Genomic DNA, 22,951 nt, shown 5'->3' on the forward strand with positions numbered 1-22,951 from the left:
GCAAATTCTATTGTGGAAGTTGACATGGGGCAGTTCTCATGCAAGCACAGGTATGTACCTGTGGAACGCATGCAGTCAACAGTTTCTGCGTGCACTTTCCATACTCATCTGTCAAAAGGTTAACAATTTATTCCACAGCATTTTTATTCGCAGAGCAAACCAAGTTGATACAAAACACTCCCAAACAAATATAACAAAAACAAACTGGCTATGAGGTGCATGTTCCAATGACCAGTTGTATCAAATTTGGGCCATATATGCTGCTGTCAGTCCAACAGATAACGCAGGGTTGCTTTAAAACAGTCACCCGGATTAACCAAGGTGCAATTCCAAGAGCTTTTACACAAACCGTGTAAATGGCACTTTCTGTGGCAACTAAATGTATTATCTTTTTCAGTCCACTAGTTAAACAAGTCTTTCAGGAAGCAAGTTTAATATTATTGCCACAATCCACTCAGGATATATAGCCCAGGGCAGAAAATTACCTCTTCGTTTGGAATTTAAACATTTAACTTTTCCCCCCACACATTTAAGGCATTTTTGCACCTTGCCTCGACAAACAAAAAAAATGTTGGACTGTTGACAAAGGTAAGAGTTTAATAACTTGAGAAATGAACCACATGACGCATACAACACTTATCCAGAATCCGTCTACAACATAAAATAATCTCACATTGAGCAAATTGTTACAGTGGATAATCGATATTTCGCAATGCTCTACAAGTACTACAGCTTCCGCGTTTACTCAGGGCTGTTGCTAGTCATGTTTCCAACAGATTTTAAATACCCGAACCTTGCAAATATGTTAAAATTATTAAGCAAATACCACGCCTGTTGGCGGGGAGCATGTTTCATGCATTGTGAAAGCTGAAACTAGAGTTCGTTGCTTTTGTAAGGAAGGGGAGTTTCAACGCTCATGGGCTAGACGCCGTGTCGTGTGTGGTGGGCATGAACCAGCTGCAGTGGAGGAGAGGCCGGGATGCTGCCGCCTATAGAACTAGACCGCACGCGCGAGACGAGCTTGCCGGTGGTGATGCACACGGAGGTCACAGGTCATCTTCTTCGTCGGGCAAAGCGGTCGCCTGGGCAACCTGCACGAGAAGCCACACACCCGTGAGATCTGTGCAGCCATCCCAAATCATTGCATTAGCCCAGACTGCGTCCAATGTAAAAACGATCAGGTAGATGCTCGCCCCACCACCCCCTTACCTTGAGGTCTTCCTCGTACTGTGCCACCAGCTGGGGGTCCATCTGCACCTCCGGTGGGGCCAGCGCAGGCATGGCCACAAACTCCAGGTTGGGGTCTCCGATCAGCTTGCGCGCCAGCCACAGGAACGGCTTCTCAAAGTTGTAGTTGCTCTTGGCCGAGATGTCATAATACTGAATTGAAATGAAGAGATCGTTAAGCATGGCCTGTAACATTCCATGAACATGTGAATATAAACAAAGCAAAAGTCACGTGTTTTTTTTTAGCAGTATGAAATGTCATGTAATGACGCCATCTTATGTCACCGTCATCCTAAATGTTGTTTTATATTGAGTAAATCTTTAAGAGCCTTACCATAATACCATGTCACAGCTTGCAAATATTCACTCTTTCAACTTTGGAAAGATTTGATAAACATTCCAGGAGTTGGCCATTCAGGTGTTGAGCAATGTACAAACCTGTAGGTTTTTCTTGCGGTGGAAGACAATGGCCTTGGCCTTTACTTTACGGTCCTTGATGTCCACCTTGTTGCCGCACAGGACGATGGGGATATTCTCACAAACCCGCACCAAGTCACGGTGCCAGTTCGGCACGTTCTTGTACGTCACACGTGACGTCACGTCGAACATGATGATGGCGCACTGACCTAGGGGAGCACACACTAAGTTAAAATGTGCAAGGTTCTTCAAGCTTAAACCAAAATGGTTGAATTTTCCAACTTAATAACATTTATTATAAGACGTGTTTAAAATCAAAGCATATTTTTAGATTTTCAAGCTCCACCAAGATTTTTCATTAAGTTCAGCCAAGTGCTTTTTTTCCTTTATATACCACAGCTTCAAACTTTACTTGCAGTCTTCATGTTGTATTTATTTTGACCCAACTCTCAATGGGCCTGCACATTTATACAACGCTTTTCAATCTATTTGCAGAAGATGAAGTTAATATTGGAAACAAAAAGACACACCCTGGATGTAGTAACCGTCACGCAGGCCACCAAACTTTTCCTGGCCGGCTGTGTCCCACACGTTGAATTTTATAGCTCCACGGTTGGTATGAAACACCAGGGGATGCACCTCCACGCCCAGTGTAGCTGTGGAAAGAACCCGCAGTCAGTATTGATCACCATTTTTCTCCCAATAGTGACATTGCATTTGTGAGTACCACCTCAGTTGGGAACATCTTTTGTAGTTTAAATTTCCTGATGTGGCCAAGAAAAGTGAATTGTGATAAAAACACTTTGAATGAGTTAACACATCCCGTCACGGAGCAGTTCGTAAAGAGCATCATGCGGCTCTGGAGCCACAGGTTGCCCGACTCCTGCCTTAGATGGTAACAATATTGGCTCTAGCCCATGGACTACGGGTTGAACACGACTGCAGATGCACTCAGCAAACAGGCAAATGCCTTCAGTAGAAAACTAACCCCTACCCCCCCTTCAATTTGACCAAGTGTCAGAAAATGGGGTTGTGGTTTGATTTCATAATCTAGTCATTTTTACGATATTTGTAATACTTAGTTCGCTCATTTGTAATTATCAGCTTAATTAACATCAATTTCAGAGGTTTTAATATTTTTACTGAACAATTAAAACGTCATTTCCCAAGTAAAGCCCATTCTTTGAGCAAAGTAGCCCTTTTTTGAGGGGCGACTCGGTGCATCAGGAACATTAGAATCATTAAGCGAATCGATGCTTTCAGTACACGTCGAGCAGAGAAGGGTACTTACCAACATACTTCTTCTCAAACTCTCCCGTGAGGTGGCGTTTCACAAATGTGGTCTTGCCGGTACCTCCATCTCCTACCAGCACCAACTGTTGGCAAAACCACCCATAATGATACACAAAAAAACATATAACCATTCAAGCACAAGTCTCACTTTTTTCCCTAAAAAAAAGATCCTGAATTGAAAGGTTTGCCCAAATGGCATTGTTTTTTTTGGCCACGTGGGATGACAAGAGCACTCAGGGTTCTACTCAACAGCCCATCGGAGCAGCTTACACGTCGTGGGCTATTGAAACCCCATCCGGTACTACGGTGCTGCCACAGGGGAAGTATGATCGAGTCGGGGGCCCTCCTCCTTCAGCTTGTGGCGATGGCACACCGGGTCACATTCGCCCACACGGTTTCGTCACACGAAGCACTTCAGCCGCGTCACTGCTCCCCAACTACTCCCCCTTATTCCACGTGGAGATAACAAACATCATACCCCAGTGCTCTTTATTGTAAAGGCCGCGGGGGCTACTGGCGGCTCCTGGTGGCCTTTAATGCGGCCCCCGATACACAAATGTGCCGTCACACCCCACTGGTTTCAAATGTATAGCGGCCCTCACACCGATGATGTCTTAACGGCTGATTTAAGACGCTGTGTGTGTAGCCACTTGCCTTGAACTGTACTTGGGGTTCCTCGTGTGCAGCCATACTTTATATCACCTGCACGTGTCACACAGATATTGGATGTTAAATACCGTTAAACAGCAGGAACGATTAAACCAAAACATATTGTAGCTACAGCACATAGGCCTGTACGAAATTAACACTTTGGTTAAGTCAACCGCGTTATTATAACGTTATATTGTGACATGTGCCATCCTACCGTACGGTTTAACGCATTTAATTTCAGTTTGTTACATTACCGCCCGTGCTACAATGGAGCACATGGGCGCAACTTTAGATTTTCCCTCAATTACACTAGAGTCGGACAAGTTATGTATCTACAAATAGCCATTCACGTGTATAGGTCACACTTTACTTTTTACCGCCTAAATTATGTTACACTCAACTCCATTCACCACATGCAGTGAATGCACTTCCCGCCTTTGCCATCGGCAAACCGGAGCGCCCAGACCCGGGGCCTCGGCCCAACGCCACACAAATCCCATCCAAAGCAGCGGCTCCCCGCGACAACCACAAAGCCGCAACAAGCTCCAGGACGCGAGGGTGGTGCGGGACCAGGGCGCCCCGCGGGCAGGCTGAACGACCAGGCAAGGCGGGAGGGCCCGAGTTTGAATGGCGGCCTAGTCCCGCTCAACAAACTGCGGCGTCTATAGAGCCGCCTCGCAGATTCTAGGAGCAGGTATGAGAGCTCGCTCGGCACGACTCCCATTAAGGTTCGTGCGCCAATACCGGTTGTAATGGTAACGGTATCGAGGGCGGAAAAGACAACCGTGACAGTGGTCGCGATGATGGGGGGAAAAAAGGGCGCCATTCCAACCGGGCCCAGTGAAGAGCGCCCGTGGGTCCCCCTCCGCCCGCGCCTCGCACGCGAATCGAGGGTGAAATCCCCGAGGAATTAGCGCGGCATTGCGTCGAAGGGATTCTAAACCCATCGACAATAATCGGCGGTCCCGTACCGAGGGTTCCCGCGGCAAGGATGATGACGGATGGCAGCAACCTACCTGGCTGGAAGCGAACACTGCAGATGCAGATGGGGGCAGCAGAAATGGCGGCGGGCGAAGCGGCGCGCTTTCGGATATCCCGGTAGTGACGTCACGCGGAGCGCGCGCGTTCCCGCGTGCCCCACCCCCACACATCCCCACCCCCCACACATCCCCCACCCCCCACACATCCCCACCCCCCACACATCCCCCACCCCCCACACATCCCCCACCCCCACACATCACCCACCCCCCACACACCCCCCACCCCCACACATCCCCCACCCCCCACACACCCCCCACCCCCACACATCCCCCACCCCCCACACACCCCCCACCCCCCACACCCCCCCACACATCCCCCACCCCCACACATCCCCCACCCGCCACACATCCCACACCCCCCACACACCCCCCACCCCCCACACATCCCCCACCCCCCACACACATCCCCCCACACACATCCCCACCCCTCCACACATTCCCCCCCTCCACACATCCCCCCCCCCCTCCACACATCCCCCCCCCTCCACACATCCCCCCCCCCTCCACACACCCCCCACCCCCACACATCCCCCACCCCCCACACATCCCCCCCCCCCTCCACACACCCCCCACCCCCACACATCCTCCACCCCCTACACACATCCCCCCCCCTCCACACATCCCCCCCCCCTCCACACATCCCCCCCCCTCCACACATCCCCCCCCCACCACACATCCCCCCCCTCCACACATCCCCCCATCCACACCCCCCCCCCCCACCACACACACCCCCCTCCACCCCCCCCCACCACACACACCCCCCTACCACACATCCCCCCCCCACCACACATCCCCCCCCCTCCACACATCTCCCCCCCTCCACACCCCCACCCCTCCACACAACCTCCACCCCCTACACATCCCCCACACACCCCCCCGAAAATGGACCACGACGGCCTTGACTCCTTGGTCCTCGAGAAGATGTTGGGACTCGCCAAAGACCTTCATACTGTGCTCCCCGCCGAGGACGGAAAGGTGTCTTTGCTCAAGATCACCAGGTGCATACAGGCACAGTAGACCCTGCAACGTGACAGGGTGTTGGTGACATGCTCTACGTCTTCCGCGGAACTCGGGGCCCACTCGGACGAGGAGCCTGCTCCCGCGTGCTCGCCGCATCAGCGGAGCAGCAATCGTCGGGGTGACGGCGATCGGTGGCGGGTCGACCGGCGGCGGGCGAGGTCTGTTTCGTCCCAGTCCAGCAGTAGAAGGGTCACCTGCTACAACTGCGGCCTACTGGGGCACGTCCAATCGGGCTGCCGGGTTCCTCGACGGCGGCTCCCGGGACGTCCGCCTTCCTACGACTCCCTGCTTGAGTCGCGGCGCACCTCACACTCGGCCCCGGGGTTCACTTCACCCATCGGGGGGGTCCGATTTGCGTCGGGGTTACGAGTGGTTTCGGGGGGAGTCGGTGCGTGTTCGCCATGCGCGGTCGCTCCGACCGGATCAGTGGTCGGAGCTGGCACATCAAGTGGTTGCGGCGACCGCGGGGTCGTCGGCTGTGCTTGGGTTCATTGAGGGGGTTGAAATTTGCATGCTTGTTGACACCGGCACGTCTTCAACCATTATTTCCGACCTCATTTACAATATTTTGCACCCCCGGTGTCGGGTTTTGGAGCTGGTGGATACTCTGTTTCGCCGCCAACGGCCGATCATTGGGGATAATCGGTCAGATTCCCCATGGAAGTGGAGAAATATGTCAAACTACCATTCTTAGATGTTCTGTTTGAGAAGAGACCTGATGGATCCTTGGGACATTCTGTTTACAGGAAAGCCACCCACACAGATTCCTACTTGAAACCTGATTCCCACCACCACCACCCGGTTAAAATAATTCTCTCATCAAAACACTATACCACAGAGCTCATGGCATCTCTGACCAACACCACCTGGCCAGTGAATTAAAACATGTACATCGGGCCCTCAAGATGAACGGATACTCTGACCGTACTATCCGCCAAGCTGTTTCTCCCACCATACAGAAACAACCACTTGAAACTCCGATCAAAACCATCACGTTGCCATACATAGCAGGAGTGACCAAAAAGATCTACAAAATTCTAAACAAACATAAGATCCAAGTCCGATTCAGTACAGTACATAAAATCCGTGATCAAATCCCATCTGTAAAAGATGTCATTCCTGACTTGCAATACCCTGGAGTCTATAAACTGAGTTGCAGCTGTGGTGATTGTTACATTGGGGAAACGAAACGTCATGTCTCCGATCGTGTCCGCGAGCACAAGTCAGATCTGAAACACGGCAAAATTTAGTTTTCCGCCGTTGCCGATCATTGCTACAACGCTGTGGGCTCTCATGATATTGTCTTTTCCGAGACCAAGGTGCTCTGCAAACCTTCTAGCTACCATCAGAGGTGGGATAAAGTCATTGTTATGCAAGTCCAAGTCGAGTCGCAAGTCATCAAATTCATGACTCGAGTCTGACTTGAGTCCAAGTCACATGACTCGAGTCCACATCTCATAGGTGGGACAAAGTCATTGTTATGCAAGTCCAAGTCGAGTCGCAAGTCATCAAATTCATGACTCGAGTCTGACTCGAGTCCAAGTCACATGACTCGAGTCCACACCTCTGGCTACCATCATAGGTTTGTACACGAAGCCATCCAGATATACAAACACAGACATAACTTCAACCATGATGATGGGTACAAACTGAGTAATCATTGGAAAGATGTCATTAACCATGTAAAAAAGATGTAACTACACATATTTGTACCATCTTATTTGACAGGCACTATTTTACTTTACCGAGTGTTGACATCCCCAGCGTTTAACAGCGCTGCTTTCTTGTATTTGGATTGTCAGCCAACACCGGTTAAGTCGAGGTGCACCGATGGTTCTCTTTTAGCCCCGCCCACCCCCCAACACGTTCCATTCATTGGCTACCACATTCAGATAAGCCCCTCCCCCCTCCTCCACCCTTAACTTGTATTTAAGAGCTTGTCTCTTGGAATTTTGCCCCACTTGATACAGTAAATCCAGCTGTGACGGTCCCACCTGATGACGGAGACTTGTGTTGCCTCCGAAACGTCGTGATTTATAATTTCATTTCTATTATTATTTCTATTATTGTATTCTTTATTTTTACCTACGTGACTTTACCGAAAAAAACCTAAGAGTATGAATCCTTGCAGTCACGAAAGCTTCAAATCTAGAAGTATTATCAAACTAATACAAGTCGCCCGACCAACCCCGTTGCCGTGGCGACGCGACGCGCTTTGCGACAGTTTCGCGACGTCGGGCGCCGTAAAGCAGCGAGGCCACATTCGGCGGCGCGATGGAGGCGTTCAATGTGGACACGGGCGAGGCCGTGTACCGCTCCAGCGACCCCGTGAAGAACTTCAAACTCCGGTGTTTATCGTCGTTACCATCATCGGCACCGTCATCATTATCATCAATGATCAACCATCATCATCAACAATTTTTTCTCCGTCCATACCACCACCACCACCATCATCATCGCTCAACCATGCTCGCTCCATATCTGCATCGTCCCCCGTCTCCACCACCCTCCACCATCACCACCGATTTGTCCCCATCATCATCATCACCAGACTTGGTCAGTTCCCATTGCCATAAGTTGCCCAGTCAACATCATCGCCATCGACAACCCCTGATTTGTAACCATCGTCACAATCGCTGTGCTTCTTGCTTGGTTCCATCACTGCTCCCTTCCGTCTGGGTCCATCCCTTGTTTATGGGATGGTGGTGATGGTGGTGGTGAGGAGAAAGGACCTTTGGTATTGTACGTGGTATGTCAAGAGGAAAGGCCACTTGTAAGTGCCTGGAGGTGCGTGTTGAAGCGTGCCCCACACACAAGATATATAGTTGGACCATCCACAGAGGGGGAAAGTCGAGAGTTCAAATCCTGGTTGGAGGTTAACTCAGCCCCATCGTCTCTCCGGGATTGATACAATTATTACCACTTTGTGGGGAAATCAACCGTGGTTGCCTTATGGAGAGACTCGCCCCCGCCACCTCATTTTTCGATTTAAAGCTTTCGTGGCTGCAGGGATTCATATTCTTGGTTCTTTCGGTAAAGTCACGTAGAAGGGGAAAATTTTTAATACAAATAAAACAGTAAAATAGTTTTTATTGTTTTATTTTTATTATTAATAAAACATAAAATTTTTGTATAGATTTTTTTAAATAATTTTATTATTTACCTTCTACGTGACTTTACCGAAAGAACCAAGAAGACGACACCACCTCGTTGTTTATTTGAAGACGTATCAACGCCGTTGGTACGGAAACGGTTCCTCAACACCTGGTATAGACACTAGGTGAGTGCAATGCACAGATGTGGGGGCCGGTTCTCTCTTATGCTCGCCTCACCCTCTGTGGCACCAGGATTCGCCTGAGCAAGGTGACGTCTGCCTCCGGGCTGGCCAAGCACGTGCGGGATGAGGAGCTGGCAAGGGGCGCAGGGGGAGAGGGCATCATGGAGATGCAGAGCCTGGCGGCCCGTGCTCCCGGTGAGCGGCCCACGTGCATCTGTGTCATGGTCCAAAACTCACGATTTTTTGAATAAATTACTCGCAAATTATTTCATTGGGGAGCCACGTGGCAACATCGCCCACCCAACTGTTAGACTCGTGTCCATTTTGCTGTCTGGCACTGCGTTCGTCTTTTTTCCGCAAAGGGACAGCTGCCACCGGGCGTCCCATGTTGCAGGGCACCTCAATATGTGCTGTGGTGTAAACATTAAGCGATCGTGATAGTAACGGTACAGCTGGCGTTTGTGACACTGCGCTTTAAACCAAGGCATTTTACATTTTGAGAGGTTGATGTCAAGATTTAAAGATTGTTTCCCTTTGACGTGGCAGATGAAGGCAACTGTTTGACAAAAGACTGACTTTTAATGTGCTGGCCCAGATGGGGCCACTGGAATTAAGTCGGATAATGAGGAGGAAGTGGTTACGGTGAGCCTCCAAGAGAAGCTCTTCAGCCAGGTAAGCCAAATCGGTTACCCACACTGGCAGAGCCAGTGGGGGGGGGTGGGGTGGCACGTGCCCTCCCCAATGATCCGATCGAAATCCCTAATTTTGATCGGATCATTGTGGTTTATTAGTAAAAAAAATCGGCATTTTGCGACCTCCACTGCCACGAGGTAGAATATTATTACGTGCCAGGGACTCTATGAGATGATAGGACAATAGTCTGAGTCCATAATTGGCAATAAGTAATGGCAAAGCAGTTATAAGTGACTCACAGAATTGTGCGTAGTTGCGTATGCAGTACACGACTTCCCTGAAGGCAAACACCTTCAGTGAGCGCGATGCCGATCACACACGGTTCGAATTCGTCCCTCGATCGATGGCTGTGCCATCGCCGCACACACGTCGAATACAAAGCAAGGGACAAGTCCTTACTTACTAACAACTCCTATCATTTTTCATTGCTGGAGGTGTTTCTCCCCCTACCTGAAAATCCTGGCTCCGCCATTGGTTACCCAAACCAATCAAGTTAACCGATTAGTCTCATAAGTTTCCTTTATTTGGATCCGGGTGAGAGACCATTGCGCAGTACAATAAAAAAAAACTTTCCCAACTTTCACTTACCAGCATGGTGAAGTATGGTCAAATAACACAACTGCATGATGTGGGGAGGCCCTCATCCAACAGCATATGGACAAACGAGTGGCATATGTTCATTGAGAGTCAATTGTGAAATAACAAGGATACGTTTTGTATTCACATAAGGAAATAAAAACGTTCATAACTTAATTTGCACAAAGGTTGTTTCACAGTTACCGTTGTTTAAATTAATTGCTGTGTAATAACACAAAAATTATATTCTGTTGTTTGTAGTTTTATGATTTATTTTATTTTGTTTGGCCTTTTGAAAGCACGAGTACGATTTGTACATCAACGATGCAAGCTGCCTGAGCCCCCTGGATCGGCAGTACCACTTAGAGATTCTGAAGCTGGAGAAAGCGGGCGGCCGCAAAAACAAACGCATCTTCACCTACACCGACTCCGATCGCTTCACCAATATACAGGAGGTATGGCCATGTGGCTCAGTGTCGAGCACGCGCTGCACAATGCAAGGGTTGTGAGTTCAAATGAACACCACTTGTTTCACATTTTATTCACCCTAAAGGGATGATGGGCTGAGTCAACCTCCAACCAATTCTAGATTTGAAGTTTTCGTGATTGCAAGGATCCATACTCTTTGGTTCTTTCGGTAAAGTCACGTAGGTAATAAAAATAAAATAAAAATGAAAATAACTAAATTAAATCACGACGTTTCGGAAGCAACACAAGCCTCCGTCATCAGGTAGGACAGCCACAGCAAGAAATAATTTGCCTTATATAATATCTTGTTAATATCTTGTTATGAGCAGCTCTTGTCCACTCCAGAAAATTATTTCTTGCTGTGGCTGTCCTACCTGATGACGGAGGCTTGTGTTGCTTCCGAAACGTCGTGATTTAATTGAGTTATTTTTATTTAATTGTTATTTTTTTAAAAATCTTTTTTTTCCCACCTACGTGACTTTACCAAAAGAACCACAGAGTATAAACCTCCAACCAAGTTTTTAACTCGCAACCTTCCGATTGCGAGCCACTCGAGTCAACATTGGTCGCCTTATGGATAGACTGGATGCTGCCATAGGATTGGGGAATCCCTTCCTCTGGTTAAGGGCTGGAAACAGGAGATAAGCTCCACCTCATTGCCCATTTGAGCAGGAAATCTCTTTGACTTTTGCTTGGCCTACATGGAAGAGGGACTGCTTAGGAATTAATAACATGATCATTTCTATACTTGCCATCTTTATTAACTTAAGCTGTAGAATGCTTTGAAAATCAGTATGGAGTAAAAAGTAAAAGAAACTGGCAATGTGTACTGTTCATATCTGTGTGGTTGCCAATTAGTATGCATTACTACTCTATAAGAGCGGCACATCACAAGTTTCAGTGGATATATAAAAAATGGTGGAGCCGGAGTCGACACACTATTCTTTAAACCGTACGACCTGAATTCGACTTCCAGCCATGGCTAACATCGGTGATGAGTTTTTTCTGAACCAATCCTGGATGACCACCCTTCACCAACCCACACTGACTTGCCTTCGTGGTAAAGTATGGTTTCAAATAGTCCCAATGAATGACGGGAGTATGAGTGGGGGATCATTGAGGAATGTGGTTGTTGCAGCAAACGGGCGGCTATGGGGTTGGAGAATCATCATTCCTGAGTGACAGAATGACCATGGTCCGAAGGAGACGGCAGGACAGACGCTACATGTGAGTTTAACGTTCTAAGCTGTAAATATTTGAATGTTTCAGATCAAACTATGCTCCCCACAGCTCTACCAACCCACACCAGCGTGGTTAGTAGGGAGGCCCTCATCCAGCAGTGGGTTGACAAGAGAGCTGTACATGTACATGTGTTAATATAGAATGAGTATTGAGATTTGTGAATTGTTGATAAGCTGGTAGATGAGGTTTACTTTTACGTGTATATCTGTTACATATTCTTTGGGTATTTCGGTAAAGTCACGTAGATTGGTTCAAAGAAAATAACAAAAAACTAGGACGTTTCGATCGCGACACAAGTGGTCGTTAACAGCAAAAGGGGGTTAGCTTCTAAAGACAACTGCTTATAAAGGTTTTAAATGGGCGTAGCCCAAATGTCAGCAGCCAATGGCAATGCAAGTTGTGGGCAGTGACTGTGGTGGTGATGGACTTTCCACCAATCAAAGGGCGGCCAGGCAAAAATTAGCATGTCAATGCAAGATCGCCGAGCATCCTCCATGGCGAGTGGGCCAAGGTGGCTACGCTAATGTGCGAGATTAGCATGTTAATGGGAGAGATGAGCATGTTAATGTGCGAGATCAGCGTGTTAATGCGGGATCGTGAAGCAGCAGCCTCGAGGATGGCACGCGAGGTAGCTGTGTACATTAACATAGCCACCTTGGCGCACACTCGCCGTGAAGGATGATCGGCGATCTTGCATTGACATGCTAATTTTTGCCTGGCAGCCCTTTGATTGGTGGAAAGCCCACCACCGCTGCGGTCGCTGCCCACCACTTGCATTGGCATTGGCTGCTGACATTTGGGCTACGCCCATTTCAAACCTTTCTAAGCAGTCGTCTTTAGAAGCTAACCCCCCTTTTCCTGATGACGACCGCTTGTGTTGCGATCGAAACGTCGTAGTTTTTTGTTATTTTCTTTGAACCTGTCTACATGACTTTACTGAAAGACCCAAAGAACATGAATTCTTGCAGTCACGAAAGCTTTAAGTCAAGATTTATATATGTTACATTTTTTCCAATACTTTAGTCAGGCGGTGGTGGCACATGCCTGCAATACACCACTGGAGGCAAGGGTTGGTTGATCACACAAATGTTGTGAAACCTTTCCGTGGGTGGCGAGGCGCCATGCCCTGGCTTGCCGGGAGAATGCGATTCAGCGAAGTGCGGACTAATATAATCTGTTCTATATATATGGGATAGTATTGTTTCCACATGCGTTTGTTTTCTCTGGGTGCCTCCCACATATATAAACACTCAATAATTGGCTGAAAACATCTGCATATATAGGTACTTCCGTGTTTTCTGATTTTGCAACATTGTGAGATGCAATTTTCCTGAATTACCCTATATAAAGCACTCATTAATATTATTCTTAAAATATCATTTGAAATGTTATATAAATTGGATCTTGCTTGCAGGGAAGGCCTGATCCCAAAGTCGCAGATTATCACGTGGGAGCCAACAGATGACTTCAAGCGCCACAACCACATCATCAGCACCCCAGTGCAAACCATGTACATCATGGCGGACCTGGGTCCACATGGCAGGTGAGACGCTGCTCCTCGTAAACAACTGAGACGTTGTGCCACATGGACGACATGCAAGCCTTTGCTCACAGGCCCCGAGCTAATCGTGTAATAGACAAAGATCCCCCATATTCCCTTAACATACTTTTGGGGCAAGTGCTGTTAGCAAGCACCTATGAAGGCTGGCCCGGCACACGAGGGGGTGGGTGGCAAACACCACGCCTGGCCTTCTTCGTCTCCCACGTGGCGATGTTTACACACGCCACCAGGTACTCGGTTAAAGCTGAATCGACCATATCGTCACTGGTGTTGGCCGTGAGCATGGATCGAACTCCGATTGATGGGTTTGTCGCTACACTACCACTCAATTTTATCAGTGTCGCGCGCACACACGCGCGTGGTAGTGACAACTATCTCACACTAGTGGGCGTACGAGAGAGCATGTTTGATAATTATGCGGCTGATACATGTTGCTGATACGTGTATTCTAAACTTGTATTGAAAAACAATTTAATTCAGTTTGTGTTTATTTAACATCTAAATGTGACTGGATCTCAAAATGTTGTACCAGTGGGGAGGACAAGCACATGGAGATAATTTAGAGTGAGATTAGTTGAATACATTTTATTTTATTCCGAACACAATTTATAATGGCAAAAAACTACGTGTGCTATGTGGGATACCTGAGTTGACTCCACTCAACTAGCAGGAGGCTGCTTAAGTAACTTCTTGCTGTTGTTGTGGTTCTTGCTTGTCTCTGATGTCAGGTTGGGGCAGGAGGAAAATGAGGTTGTTCTGTGTACAGTGAAAGTGGTTGGAAATGGGGTCATTACCATCAAGCCTGACTTCAGTGGCTGCAAGGGCCCTTACAGGTGAGTGCTCCACATTTTTGCTACTTGCCAAGTCACGACACGCAGATACATTTGGTCTATGAAAGGCAACTAAATGTCATCCACAATTGAGCAGAGCTTGAGAGCTTGTGGATGTGTACAAGTGTGTGTGTGTGGTGATGCCGTGGGGAGCAGTAGCATAGTGGTTAGTGCACTACGCTACCACTTTGGTTGCCCGAGTTCGATTCCTGACCGCAGCAAACATCAGTGGTGATTATCTCAGCCTAAAATGAGTACCTGTTCCTTTATGTAAATATCAGCACTAGGGAGACAAAGGCGGTCAAGCATGATGCTGACCAGACCACTCCCTCTTGCATTGTGACAGGTTATATTGGTGCTCGGTAACAGCACTTAGTCTGTCACGGCTACACGGGAGAACTTTTTGTCTTTGTGGACATGCCATGCCAGGATCGAGGTGGACGCGGAGAGGAGGGAAGTATGGAAGTACACGTTGGACCATGCCTCCAACCCCATCCGGCCCGACGAGCGCGAGCGGGAGCAGCGCATGTATCGCGACGTGCGTGTCCCCGCAGTGACCATGCACTAACGCCCCGTGGCTTTACGTAGCATCCAACTTCAATCTAAGATACTGTCGAGAAACAATGGGCATGTTTGTTTTGTAGAGGGATGCGGTCACTCGTATGTTGCTATGAGATTCTATGGGTCTTTGTGAGTCTGTGGGTCCCTATGCAGGTATATGGGTTGCTATGTGAGTCTGTTGGTTCCTTATGTGAGTCTTTGGACCATTGCATCAGTTTGGATAATACAATGTGAATTTATATAGAATCTAAATGCATCCACATCTCATGATGCTGGACAGAGACCGTGAGCATGTATATGTTACGTAGAAAGGCTGTTAGTCATAGACATAGGTATAACATTTTGAGCTTGGCTTTGAACATGGCCAGTGCGGAGACAGCACAGATGGCTGGGGAAAGCGAGTTTCAGACTATGACAGGAGCGAAAGATGATGAATGACCTCACACTGACCTGAAAGTTAACCCTTGTGTGATGCAAGCACACGGATGTTTATAATTTTGTCAAATGTGTAATCAATTGCAGCTGTACACTCGGCACACAGAGTACCTGACCAGTCTGGTGGGCAGCGAGTTTGAGATGGTGAGTATTGGAATGATCATATTCTTAAAATCACATTTCAGCCTTTGACCCAAATCACCCTGAATGTGCCCGATCTCATCGAATCTTGGAAGCTAATCCAAGTTGAACATGGATAGCGATTAGGTGGGTGACCACCATGTATGTTAGGTTGTTGTAGGCTCAGGGCTGCAGGGCTGCACAGTGGTCAGGAGAAGGCAGTGCAACAAAATACATGGTTGCACTTCACTTCTATGCCAACATGTCTACGCTCCCTGCCTTAATCCACCCACAATGGCCAACGTGGTGAAGTGTGGTCAAATAACCACCATGACCCTCATGGTGTGGAGGTTGACGGTGGATTGACGAAAGGTTGTACATGAGAATAGGTTTTCCCTTTTTTCTGTTTTATATTTTTATTGTTTCTCTTCTACGTGACTTTACCGAAAGAACCAAGAATACAAAACAGGTGTTAAGGTGTTGAAACACCAAACTGAAACCTTTTACAAGGAACCTTTTACAAGGAATCAGAAGACATGGTTTCGGCTTGGTGTTTTAACATCTTAACAACTGTTTTGTTGCCAGAAAAAAGGAGAAAACCTATTCTCATATTTTGGTACTGGCAAAGGGGAGGTCCCATGATGAAGGTTGTACATGTGCAAGAAGTTGAAATATACGTGTATTCTAGGTTTAATATATTCGATTTTTGACGCTCTGTGTTTTGTGCTCTTCCAGCCACCGCCCGGGATACTGAGGCTGGTTGTCAATGGGGAAATTGGTGAGTTGCCAGTGACCTTTCCTGTGTTATGTGATGTTTCCTGCAAGGTGTGAGACTTTAACAATAACATAGCATTGCTGTTCTGCAAAGTGATGTCATCTGTCCTTTGCTGCAGTGTCCGCAAAAGACTTTGAATACGACAACCTCTCCGTACGCATGTTTGTGGAAATGCCCACAAGTAAGTCGTTGGTGCTAACAGGGATTAATTTTTCCCTGCATATTTTACAAGTTGCTTGTTTTGTCGTGCGTTCTGTTCTGGGCTCTCACCCCTCTATGTATATGAGGAATGGCCGTTATTGATTCTTAAATATATGTACCGACACTATTTAAGTCTTAAGTATTTATAAGGGGGGCCGAGACCCCAGCAACCTCTCCGACTCTATGGGGCTGCTCCATGGCGCTGTTGTATGGGTTGTGTTTTCTGCTTCAGACTGGTCAAGCAACCCGAATGAGCAACTGTTCTGGGTGACTCATACTTGTGCAACCAAGTCAACGAACAAGGTATGCCCTTGGCTAAAGACTCATTTCACCTTTACTTTTTAAACAAAGTATAATTCAAACATGTCATTACATGTTTTTTTTACTTTGGTGGAATTATATTGTTCAACAGGTGGAGTTTGACGGTGATTACCGTATATTATTAGTGCAAGAAGGCTGTGTATCCAGGCAGTGTACCCGGTGGTGATGGTGGAATGTGTTTCTGTGTTGTGGCCAGAACAATGTGGCCCATTTCTCCTTCCCATTCAGCTTTGAAGCCTTCTTCAAGAAGGAAGATGAGAGTGATGGTGAGCTATTCATTCAATTCATTGTTACATGCCAACTGTATAAATCATAGCGCTGTCCTGTCGTGGTCCCCTAGGTGCCAACTAGCCAGCTACTTTACCCAGCTAACAGGAAATTGTGGGTAGTGTGTCAGTATCTGAAGGTGGATTGGGATGTTTGGATAATTCCATTCATGATTTTTGGGCTTCATGTGGAAGGACACCAGAGTGCCTGGAGAGAACCCACCACATACCAGGGGATGATAACACTCAAAGCTTCGCAGAGATGGATTTGGTCAATTGGATTTGGTCACTTGCCTATACCGCAATATCTTGCTTCATCTCGCCACACAAACCTTCAAGACTTTCTATTCTCGGGCATTCCCCGATCCAATTACTAATCAAGCTCAAAACTTGCTTAGCTTCTGAGGTCGGACAAGATCGAGTGCATTCAGGTCGATTTGGTTATAAGTTGGCGTATGTTTCTTGCGACTGGGATTGAGAAGTCCTTTCACACGCTGTCTCATGTGCAGCCTCCCTGCCCCAGTGGCCGATCCTGTACATGGAGGTCATCTCCGTGGACTTTTGGCACCGGTACCGCACGGAAGGCTACAGCTACCTGCTGATACCCAGCATGCCTGGTACGCTCCATGGTCCTTTGATGCAGCCTTCACACATCAAAGAGCAGTTTACTGGCATCGTGCCCAGTCGCGTCTTGTTAACAAAATGATGAAATTGTGCGCAGGCTGCAGCGAGGTCGTGTGCCAGGCGTGGCGCCCAGTCCAGCCCGGACTGACATCTGAGTTGAGGAGGTTTTTCATCGGCGGGTTCGATGAACTCGAGGATCCCACCTATGTGGCAATCCCCTCTACCTTTCAGGTCCTCCCCACCTCACTCACGGTTTCCCAAACTCCAGTTCTTGCAACCCGGTCCATCCACATTTACCAGTATTATACATTCTACAGATTGTGAACGGTGCTGTCACAACGTCGCACGTGCTTTATTGCAACTGACGTCATTTATTATTGTAGGCGATGAAAGCACATTCATACAACCAATTACACTGTGTGATGTACACTGTGAGTTAAGGCTGCGCAACTAGGCCAGGGTTTCCCAAGTACCTGTTATTGTGACTCACCACAGTCTCATCACCTTTCCACACTGAGAAAAGTTCTACATTTACAACATATACACATCAATAGATGTGATAACGCTAACATCTCTTGCCCCAACAGCCTATGTAGGCTACTCGGGGATCTCTGGCTTTGTTGTATAATGTGTGATTTGTGTGTGTTTGCGTATCATCTGCTGTGTTGTTACAGGGAGACAAGCTGAGCAGGTATGGCTTCAAGACTGAGACCACGGGAAGCATCACTGTAAAGCTGCACTGCATACAGCAGTCCAGGTGAGCGTCACAGCACACCGTCTTCCTATTGGCACTGACTTGAGTGAGAAAAAACATCACCTGCAGAAAAGTAAACTCCGTCTTACACTACAATAATAACACTATAACACCACCCACTGCACCCAACCTATTAGTGAGGGTCGTATGAACACATGCTTTTTTTGTAATCATCATCATGATTGTCATCGTCAGCATTGGGTTATCCACTGCGAGATGAAGGCCACCTCACATTGTCATCATCTCTCCCGGTCATGCGATGGCACAATCCAGCCACAATGCGCAAGAGTTATTTTCATCGCTCCCTCTCTTTTGTGGTTTTCTCGAGTGTGGCCCCCTTCCTTGGCTGCCTTTCTATCACCAGCCTCGTCCCTTGGCGAGCATTCTTTCTAACGGTAGTAATTATGCACCAAGGATGCAACCCAATATACTCATAGTTGTTAATCGTATAGCCACATACATAGACTGTGTGTCCTAGGCTGCCAAACATATGTTTCCAACTTGATTAATGAAAATTCGCCAAACATCCCAATGCGGGACCCTCCTGAAAAATAATCTTGAGACTTTTTTGGGTGAAGAGGATAATTAAATATATGATCAACAATAAGTATGAGATATCTTATTGGGTTATGTCTTTCTTAATAAGAAATATAATATGATTGTACAATGTGGTTTGGATTTATATAGTGTCTAAATGTGACCGCATCTCATTTTTACAACACCATGAAAACAGTTTAATGCATGCGACTGCGACACTTTGCAAACGGTGTACATTTCACCTCGTTGCTGGGTTTTTTCTTTGTTTGGTTTGGTTCCTCGCAGGGCATTTCAGGACACGAACAACTCAAAGCAGAGGATGTCAAGTGTGCTGGATCGGCTGGGTGGCTACAGCCAGCAAAGTTCCATTCACAACGTGCTGGGTAAGGCAGCAGCGACACGTGGAAGCGGTTACGGGGATAAATCCTAGTCTGCCTGGAGAAGCGTGCCTCAATCTAGACATGTGGAACAGGTTATTGGAATAACTTGGTCTGTCCATCATGAGACGCCTTTTCCTTTGTAGCTGCGGTTCACACCGCAAACCATTGTAACAACACCACAAAGTTGCAAAGGGTACCCCGATGCCTTTTGATGAAAGCAATATGCTACACATGCAAAAGTAAATCAGACCACACAGACATTACAGCATGGCTACACACCGAAAGCACACTTGCGGTAAAATACAAATGTAATCGTGTCACTCGTAATTAATTGCAATCACATAATCACAGAACAATGCATTCGTGATTATAATTGAGTCCTGGTCTCAAGTCTTACGTATTAATGTTTAAGTCTTGTTTTGTGTTGGTGATTTTGGGTATAGATGTTGGAAACGTTCCAGAAAAAAAATGTTTATAAAATAGTTTGAACAAGTAATTACGTATACACGTTTGTATTGCGGTTTCTGCAGAAGCATTCCAGCGCGCACGACACAGGATGCAGGCCTCTCGTGATATGCTGCCCGCCAACCTCATCACGAACCTGCAAGCAATGACGACTGCAGACAGCACCACCTAGTCTCATTGGAGATCCGTCAGCCATCGTTATCAGCGTGTAGTGATGCATCAGTTGATGATTCTTAATCTTATGATAAATGCATCGAATTATGCGCATGCATGATAATCGATGTTTGTCTATAGTTTTGTTGCCGTATGTAGTAGTTTTACGTTACTCCATCAGCCACTAAAAGCGCTATGATTCACCTGCAATACAAATAATAACAGATGTTTGCATTGTTTTTAGTCTTGATTGGTATTTTCATTATTTATGTCTAGTTTGTACAGTTTTGTTCTTCATTGGCCTTAATATAGTGTAGACATAATTGTAATACATTTGAATGATTAGAAAATAATACATTCTAACAGACATTTTGATTGATTGGAAGTATATAAATTCACTCTTAATTACGTTCTAACAGACATTTTGATTGATTGTAAGTACATACATCCACTCTTAATTACGTGCCGAACAATAACGCAGTCACCTTTAATACCTGCCACGGGCACATCTTCAACATATTTTCCACATTCGTGTTCTGGAAAATACAAGCCTCCCTTTGAGCGGGAGGGATAAAACACCGCGGATGAATTACACAAGTGCAAGATTCAACTGTCCTGTCGGTTTGGCGAGCTTCCAGTACGGAAATTAAGGGAAAACCGCAATCTGTTCCGGATCTGTCTTCACTGGCATTGGATTGACGCTGAGCATGTGGAGGTGAAGTCTCATTTAGAAATGACTGCTAAGCTAAAGTATGCATTGTTAGTTATTCCAGAAGCATTGCCTGCCTTTTAGTGTAACACACTAACTCGTAACTTTGTGTCCATTAACAGCTGCTTATATTAGAGCGGAGTGTGAAAGGTTTTAATTATCATTCCACTGAGCCTTGTCTTTAGTAATGTCCATTACACATGCACTCGTTATCAGTTGACATGTAATTTACAGTGGTTTGTCAATGTAATGATGGATGTAGGGTTCCCCATACTGTGTTGATCTTGGGGGTTTTGTGACCATACTTCACCATGCTGGTCAACTTGTTTTAGTTTGCCATGTATTTTGTATTCTTGATATTTCAGAAATAGACTGCATATGTTTTTATTTGTAAAGAATAAAGGAATTTCTTACAACATTTTGTCTTTTTCTATTACAATATCATTTAGTGAAAGTAGTTCATCATCCCAAGGGCTCCGATTGTGGCATGCGTAAGTATTTGCCTGTACAAAACAATAATTTACACCCTTTGGTCAATCCATTGCAGGATAAAGGCCTCCCCACGCATGTATCAGACCTAAAATAGTAAAAAAATATATATATCAGCTTACAATTGCACCAGCCATCACTTGCTATGAACGTGATATTACATAAACATCTGATGCATTTAAATCGCAAGGAGTTTGCGAGGATGAATAAAAGACGTGTCAAAAGGGTAATTCATCTCAATGGGATAATGATTAAACAAAGAAGAATGTGAATAGCCTCGCGTAATTGATAAAGTTGGCATGCCGTAATCAATGTGAGTGGGGTGTCGTGGTTATTTTAAGTCAAATATCATTTGGTTTAGCATACTCTTATATAAGCGCACAACTTTATCTGTGATGAACACTGCACTTTCCGTCGTTTTCATGCAGGGGGCGCTGCAAACCTACGCGCCCCCTGCATATGGACGACGGAGGCACAGGGACAGACGTTCGATTACGTTGGAATCGATCTGCAGACGGCGGTCTTCTCGCACGGCCAGCAGCTCTGTGTCGCCTTATATCGATCCCGCAATCCCAAACAGGTGAAAGTCCGCATCGAACCGAACCCCCAGCAAGGACATCTACTTAACGACGAGAGAAAATTCACACGAAATGTCGTTTTCAATGAAGTCTTCCAGATGTAAAATGTTATCAGCTTTTTAATAAAGAAATACAATTATCTAATTCAAAACAATACAATTAAAATGTTTCATTTAAAACTTCTAAATGGAGCTTGCGTGAATGCGTCGCTCGTGTGCAATTTTTGTGTGACTTTCGTGGCCGAAGGCCTTAAATGTGTTTTTATAAAACACTTCATATGGACGAGAGGTAAACCAAGTGTTACCCTTTATTTAATGATACGTAATCTTAATGAACCCGCAAAGGATCAATATCAATTAGCTCGCACGGTTAAAGGAGGCGGTACATCTCAATGGACCCAAATGATTAAATATTGTTGAAAGCAATAATACATCGTAATAGGCTCGCATGTTTCAGTAATAAAGTCAATAGCCTTACGTAAATAACCATACGGTTAAATAAAGGATACCAATGACTCGCGTAAGTGAAATAACATAACAATGGACCTACACGGTTGAGTGAGGATAATAAAACGAGGTAAATCTCACAAAGGTCTCGCGAGGTTGAATAATAAATAATACGATGTAATCATCCACGATCTAACGTGGTTGAATAAAGGAATTAATGGACTCACTCGCAAAGTTGAAATAACGATTACAGTACAGAACTTTATTCAGAAACTTCACACAACGCACACCAAACAAAATAATTAACAATTGTAGATTGACTTAAAGCTTTCGTGACTGCAGGAATTCAATATATATTTGGGTCTTTCGGTAAAGTCACGTAGATAGGTTCAAATAAAATAACCATCTCCGTGATTTTACCGAAAGACCCAAAGACACTGAATGACTAATTATATTCAAGCACCTGCGATTAATCTCAACGGTCTGGCGTGGCATTCACAATGAAAGATTCGAACAATAACGTGAATAAAAATTATTATTATAATTATTATCAAGATGAGCAGTGGTGGTGGTGCGAGGGGTGTGAGAAGGGGGGGTGTGGGGGGGGGTGTGAGGAAGAGGAGTGTGAGGGGGGGTGAGAAGGGGGGGTGAGAAGGGGGGGTGTGAGAAGGGGGGGGTGTGGGGGGGGTGTGTGGGGGGGGGTGTGAGGAGGGGGAGAGTGAGGGGGGGGTGTGAGGGGGGTTTTGAGGAGGGGGCGGGGGGTGTGAGGGGGGGCGGGGGGTGTGAGGGGGGGGCGGGGGGGGGGGTGAGGGGGGGCGAGAGGTGGGAGGGGGGGTGAGGAG

General features: G+C 46.5%; 2 protein-coding genes across 4 annotated transcripts; one reads left to right on the plus strand and one right to left on the minus strand.

Annotated features, from left to right (window-relative positions):
• Positions 1-126: 126 nt before the first annotated feature.
• RAN (RAN, member RAS oncogene family) lies at positions 127-4,729 on the minus strand. 2 transcript variants are annotated; one of them, XM_078611813.1, is made up of 7 exons: positions 4,605-4,729; positions 3,592-3,639; positions 2,936-3,020; positions 2,175-2,300; positions 1,666-1,853; positions 1,210-1,380; positions 127-1,091 (listed from the first exon to the last, which is right to left on the minus strand). In XM_078611813.1, the coding sequence occupies exons 2-7, from the start codon at positions 3,625-3,627 to the stop codon at positions 1,047-1,049; spliced, it is 651 nt and encodes a 216-aa protein (XP_078467939.1). In that variant the 5' UTR covers positions 3,628-3,639; positions 4,605-4,729; the 3' UTR covers positions 127-1,046. The 2 variants fall into 2 exon arrangements, with proteins under 2 accessions (XP_078467939.1, XP_078467940.1); XM_078611814.1 differs by having other exon boundaries at positions 4,560-4,628.
• A 3,145-nt stretch (positions 4,730-7,874) lies between these two features.
• MKS1 (MKS transition zone complex subunit 1) lies at positions 7,875-21,012 on the plus strand. 2 transcript variants are annotated; one of them, XM_078611815.1, is made up of 18 exons: positions 7,875-7,996; positions 8,996-9,120; positions 9,521-9,597; positions 10,494-10,649; positions 11,801-11,889; positions 13,319-13,447; positions 14,194-14,298; positions 14,725-14,833; positions 15,379-15,435; positions 16,147-16,189; positions 16,305-16,367; positions 16,620-16,690; positions 16,905-16,974; positions 17,484-17,591; positions 17,696-17,829; positions 18,273-18,355; positions 19,175-19,272; positions 19,800-21,012. In XM_078611815.1, the coding sequence occupies exons 1-18, from the start codon at positions 7,923-7,925 to the stop codon at positions 19,904-19,906; spliced, it is 1,698 nt and encodes a 565-aa protein (XP_078467941.1). In that variant the 5' UTR covers positions 7,875-7,922; the 3' UTR covers positions 19,907-21,012. The 2 variants fall into 2 exon arrangements, with proteins under 2 accessions (XP_078467941.1, XP_078467942.1); XM_078611816.1 differs by lacking the exon at positions 9,521-9,597 and having other exon boundaries at positions 7,904-7,996.
• Positions 21,013-22,951: the final 1,939 nt, after the last annotated feature.

Source organism: Lampetra planeri, chromosome 37, assembly GCF_965212315.1.
Source record: "Lampetra planeri chromosome 37, kcLamPlan1.2.h2, whole genome shotgun sequence".
NCBI lineage: Eukaryota > Metazoa > Chordata > Hyperoartia > Petromyzontiformes > Petromyzontidae > Lampetra > Lampetra planeri.